Here is a 6,269-nt window from a genome sequence, read left to right on the forward strand (position 1 = left end):
GACCTCTGTCTTAAACTCTATATAGTAATTTACTTACATTGGTGATTTAATTACAGATTGGTATATCTCAGTTTTTTAGGCGTGTTCCTCATACAAAATTCATCTTTGCCGAAATGGTTTAATATCTAAAATAATACCCACAGTGGCTGGGGAAGGAAGGGAAGAAAGTAAAAAAAATAAAGAATTGTGAATCTGTGAGTGGTTGATTGCTTAACTGCAACATTTAGATCAGGAACTCTCTATCTGAATACAATTGTTTGGTAATTGTTTTGTCTTAGAAATGCCATAATTTTTCTCAGAGCTCTTCGGTTTTCCTCTTTCAGTATGGTTGCATGGTTATCTATAAAAATGTATTTTTGCTGTACAGACTCCATGAGTTTTTGTAGTGTATCTGAGGCAGAGTGCAAGTATTCTTCTGTGTTGAACTTGGCCTTTTCAACCCGATCTGCATGAGTAAATAAGATAGCAGTATAATCCTTCCATTTAGGACCCAGCAGTTCCTGGGGAGGGAAATACACAAAAATCTTTAATACCTGTTGTCATATATGTAACATTTTCTTCAACAAATGAACAACCTCTACAGTTTTCAGCTATGTTCATAGCAGAAATATAAGCCATAAAAACAATCCTGCCTGTTTACAAGATGAAACTGCAGTGGTATGTTGATGCAGGTAACTGTTTAATAACAAGGGGAAAGAAAGGAACCACATATAACAAAGTAGGTTTCATAGGAAAAAGAAGATGAAGCCATAACAAAACAGGGACATGGTTAGTATGTGCTGAAGTTTGTGGAAAGTCACCAGTTATGTTGCAGTTAAGTTATAATTACTCAGAAGTAATAAAAGGTAGACATAGAAGTTACAGTGTATTTGAAATTCAGCAGTTACTTTGAAGGTTACAGTATGAACATCTCAACAAGTGCCTTGTTTATACTTGTTCTACAAGCATATCCCAGTGTTAGAATTTTCATTCACAGGAGTATTTTCTTTCACGTCACTCTTACTGCTAAATTACAAAGCAGGAAGAATCCTTGGAATAAAGAATATACTAACTTGACCTGGAATTCTTGGCATAGTCCATGTGGTGTGATCACATATACAAATTCTTCCCTTGCTACTGCTCATTAGAATTATAACATGAAAAGACCCATGGAATGAAAATCATAGTGTTGTAGGATGGGGCGTTGAGGGGAGAGATAAAGGAAAGCTAATTGAATAAAGTCCATTAGGATATATGGCATCTAAATCCTAACCAGGGAGACTGTTTTGTCCCACTCCAGCAGGTTCCCAAATGGCTTATTCCCATAATAAACACAATCTAATGTTGGTGGGAAATGATTTCATCACTGAGCCTACCACCACACCTGACACAAAGGTAAAAGGATGGCAGGGCTAATAGACATGACTTGGACAACTGTCCAGCCAAACCTCATTCCATAGATAACTTCCATTATCTAAAACAAATTGGGTGTCTTGTTGTCGTGTTTGACTTAGTAGTGGAAAGAGGCAGAAAAGTAACTTTTTTCATTAAAAGTAGTAAAAAATAGTTACATCGTTGAGGACTGCTTCCCAATGTCATTGTTCTTCCCACACATTTTTACACTAACTCTGGAACTGTTGGCTATCTGGCTGCAGACCAGTGTCCATCTCAAGGGAACAGGTGGACTCATGGAAGGTATTCCTTGGTTTAATGAGGGTAGGGCCCTCCTATTCTAAATGCAGAGATTGCAGAATTGGCTGAGGAGGAAGGGAAGCTCCAACTAATAGCTGCTCAAGATGTGGGTGCCAGTGCAATGACAACCCCCCAAGCCGTTTTTGCATTTCAAGGATGAGTGGAATAGGAAGCTTGAAACCCTCACATTACCAGAATAAATATAACTAATGTAAACCACTTATAGATATATTTTCTGATTTCATATGCTGTACATAATAAGGAAAAACAAGCAATTAATCAAGAACTCGCCCTTGAGGGACAGTCATGGTGAGATATGAAGCTTCTGGATGATACACTTCCCTAGGACAATATTGGCTTTCTTACACCATTTGTTTTGTGGTTAATGAAATCATAGCATCTGAACTAACAGGGAAATGAATGGCTAGACAACTATTCAATCAACTTAGAGCCATGGTTATAATTCTTGAAAAGAACTAGTAGGCATTGTTTCTCCCCTACTTTATCTTCCTAGTTTTTCCCCCCTTAACATTCCTCTCAAAGTGGAGAATAGACTCTACATTCAGATATATGAAGTACGCTTTTATGTAGCTGGAATCAACCCAGCATGGGGATGTCCTATTGTATCATAATGTGTGTTCAGAGAACATAGAGCAAGAAGATGGATAGGCAATAAAAGTTTGTTCCAGGTCTATGACTTCATTTATACTCCTCCTTTCTCCCCAATGGGGATCCAAAGAGGCTTATGTAGTTTTTCTTTCCTCCATTTTATCCTCACAACAACCTTGTGATACCTGAGTGTGTGTGACTGGCCCAAGGTCATCCTGGAGCTTTCATCATAGAGTGGGGAGCTGAACCTAGTTCCTAGTCTGACACCCTTGCCGCCACACACTTTAAGATGTATGTATCACCTATTAGTAATAGTGTTTGCTATTATATCCCATGGTTTGGAAAGTAATCATGTGCTAATACTTGGTACCTTAAGAACATGGTCACTATATATTATTATGGTTAAATAAAAGAGATACCAGTATTTTATTTATTTAGAAAATATATATGCTGCCTCTCTACAGAACTTGCTCAGTACTGAAATTAGCTTATTTGGCTTGTAATTATCATTACTGTTCTTTTGGTAGCCACCCCATTATACTGATAAACACTATAATTAAAAAAAAAAATCTTTTCCATGTATCATACGAAAAAGTGCACATCCACCATTAAGTGTTTAAGCCTGGATTAAGCAAAAGGTAGGCCTTCTAATAATCTACCATTAGATCACCGGCCAGTTGCAGGTGGACCACTTAGTGCCTTCTGCTTGCTGGAATTCCAGGTGCAAATCCCCACTCTGCCATGGAAGCTTACTGTGTGACTTCTGGCTAGTCTTAGCCTAATCTACGTCACAGGGCTGTCGTGAGGATAAAATGGAGGTGAAGAGAGCAATGCTGCAAGCTGCTTTGGGCTTCCTCCCCCTCTGGGGAAAAAGCTGGAATATAAATTCAGTGAATAAATAAAAGAGTGCTGGCCTAGGATGACCGTGGACTGATCCAGCGAAGTAGTTCTCATGTTCTTGAACAAAATGCAGTCCTAAATGAACACTTTTGTTGTTGTTCAGTCGCACAGTCTAGTTCGACTCTTTGCGACCTCATGGACCAGATCACGCCAGGCCCTCCTGTCTTCCGCCGTCCTCTGAAGTTTGCTCAGTTTCATGTTCGTTGCATCTATGACACTGTCTAACCATCTCATCCTTTGCCGTCCCTGTCTTCTTTGACACTACTGTTTTGTAAACAAAAACCAAAACCTGTTGCCCCTTGGAACATTTGGTTAGATGCTACTTCACTCCCAAGTTTAACACATTAATAATTTGGCTAGTTTTGATTTTTTTTTTTTAAACCAGATTTTAACCTGCAAACTCTCATTGTCATTTGCTTGTCATGGTGTTTGAGTGTAGAGAATTTAGGAATGCACATATATACAAATATGGCTTTTTCAGGTAACCAATACCATTTCATATGTTACTTGCTGGTCCAAGCTTCCAGTTCAGAAAGCAACAGGCTTGTCAATGTGTAGGATGGCTGTTTACCTGGACTAACTGGGTTGTATGGTCATATTCCTCTTCACAAAGTGGGACGTCAGCTCTGAGGACCAAAAGTGCCAGATGCAGGCCTTTCTCTCCGAAGCACTGAGCTAGAGCACTTTTCACCTCTTGACACACCTGCTCTTTGCTCAAGCTACTGTGAGGATATCCAGGAGTGTCCAGTACCTGCACCTGCAGTGTTAGTTGACTACCACTCCGGCGTGCAAGACCCGAAATGTGACAGCTGCGGCCTAGACTGCAAGATGTGGTCACCGAACGCAGAGACAGGCAACTGGCAAAGTCGATGCTGCCTAAAAGAGTGTTTCCTGAGGCACTTTTCCCACTCTGTGTTCTTCCAATCAAGAGAAGATTGAGGGTCATCATGCTATCATTGGACATGGTGCTTTCTCCTACAATATGTGAAAAATAAATGTTAATGTTTGGAAAGGTCATGTCATGCAATACTGTCATAAGTATAGGGCTAGGGCTGAAACTGGAAAGGAATTCCTAATTTAGCTCCCTTTTTCACTTTGAGGAATGCAGTTGTTACGTATTCCTGTTGGAATAACTTGTTCCATTTTTCAGTCTGCCCAACCCTTAATAGATACGTGCAATGTTTTGCTATAAAAAAAGAATGCTAGATAAAGGCTGTAGGCTACAAGCAATCTAAGCTACTGTGAATAAAGCTGCTTTACTGTGGACAATAGGCAAAACTCCCAAGTATACCCAGATGCATAAGGCAATGGTGTAGGAGGAAAAACAAAGTAAACCAAAAAGCTCTAGATGATCACTGTTGAAACCAAAATTAGGGCTGGCAACTTTTCTGAACATGAAAAATGGAGCAAGTAAAAGGTTACTGGTGATAAAATGAAGGAAACATTTGGTACTGACAGACTTAATACATCATCCTTAGAAGGTCATAACTCTGCTTAGAATCATACCATACAACTAGCAAGTACAACTTTAAGTAAGGTAGGACTGGCTGTGAAAAATATTTAACTGTTAATCATCACTAATTATAATAATGGAGGCTAAAAATAAGTTGGCTGAGTAGTTTGGGACCTAGCACAATACGCAACATGGTAATGCAATCATCTCAACTTTTGCTGGTGTATCAGTCTGAATGCTAAGTGATTCCTGTAGCTGCATAAAGGAAGAGAGTGATGAGAGATTGCTATATTTCGAAGATAGCAAATGATCTAATGAGAAAGTTCAGTCATAAGCATAACTGGACTCTGATTATACACAGCTATTTATGTACAAAATAAGCATGCCTATATCATATATATACATTTTAAGTATGCCATAAGTAAGCATAAGACAGTGCTATGGAGGGCAAGAGCCTGTTCACTTACTGTATTGTATTCTCAATGCCTTTGTCCTGTCATGTATTTTCACAGCTTGTATGTGTCAGGTTCTTGTTTGGATACTGCTACCGTACCACAATGCGACTGATACATATTCTTTGCTCCAGTTAATCAGTTACAGAGTTAACAACATTTATCGCTGATGATCATACTCCAATAATCTGCTGTTGTTCTTAACTTCCTTCTGGTTGCCTTAATGAGCTTGTGGTTTTGAATTTACCTTTGTATCTCATTTTAAAGATGATCATGGAAATATTTCTAAATTAGGGTTGCCAGGATCCAGCTTGGGCCTGAAGATCCCTTCCTGAATTACAACTAATTTCCAGTCTACAGAGATCAGTTCCCCTGGAGAAAATGCCTGCTTTGGAGAGCAGACTTTACGGTATTACACCCTGCTGAAGTTCCTTCTGTCTCCAGACCCTGCCCTTCTCAGACTCCACTTCTAAATCTCCAGGGATTTCCCAACTTGGAGGTTGAAACCCTGTTCTAAATACTTCATTGTTTGAAAACTATTATCTTGAGTATGGATAGGAGTGTATATGGGGCTTGTTTTCGCCTTTCTTTCCCTCTTCTGCTATTAGACCGCTAATGTATAAGTCCCTAAGTACCAGGAACATGCAGTGTCAAAATCTCATATTTTTTCTGTGTAAAATAAGTTAGTAGTCAATATTGAAGGACTCTGATCCACCATCCCAACGTTATGTTAGAGAATCCAAGATCAGTGTGATGGTGAAATCACAAAAGCCAAGCAACACTACCATCCTTGTACCTGTATCACTGAGCACAACCTCTGAAGTTTTTCTCTTGCATAAATGGTGCCTGTCTCTAATTCCTATGGATAAAAGCAAAAATAAAGCATATGCCTTCTTCCCACTAACAGTGAGTGCCCTATCCATAAGTGACAAGGAAACTGTGGGCTGTGCACCCCCTTTTCCCACTCTTTACCCTCACAAACACGCATGTCATAATGACGAGTATTAATACCAGTGAAATGCCTGAATTTTTGGTTGTATTCCTGAGAACCTTCTGCAAAGCTAAGATATTGTTCTATGAGGTTATCATACCAGGTGCATGGTGTTAGCATCTGTCTTGGTTATAAATAGCTTAGAAGTGACCTGTTAGAGAACTTTATTGGGAAGAATAGCTGCTCAAAGCTA

The 6,269-nt window shown here is 39.3% G+C and overlaps 1 protein-coding gene across 1 annotated transcript; it reads right to left on the reverse strand.

Annotated features, from left to right (window-relative positions):
* Positions 1-239: 239 nt before the first annotated feature.
* On the reverse strand, positions 240-4,144 carry GIMD1 (GIMAP family P-loop NTPase domain containing 1). The gene is made up of 2 exons (XM_015417040.1): positions 3,752-4,144; positions 240-500 (listed from the first exon to the last, which is right to left on the reverse strand). The coding sequence occupies exons 1-2, from the start codon at positions 4,142-4,144 to the stop codon at positions 240-242; spliced, it is 654 nt and encodes a 217-aa protein (XP_015272526.1).
* Positions 4,145-6,269: the final 2,125 nt, after the last annotated feature.

Source organism: Gekko japonicus, unplaced genomic scaffold (assembly GCF_001447785.1).
Source record: "Gekko japonicus isolate JY-2015 unplaced genomic scaffold, Gekko_japonicus_V1.1 scaffold628, whole genome shotgun sequence".
Classification (NCBI taxonomy): domain Eukaryota; kingdom Metazoa; phylum Chordata; class Lepidosauria; order Squamata; family Gekkonidae; genus Gekko; species Gekko japonicus.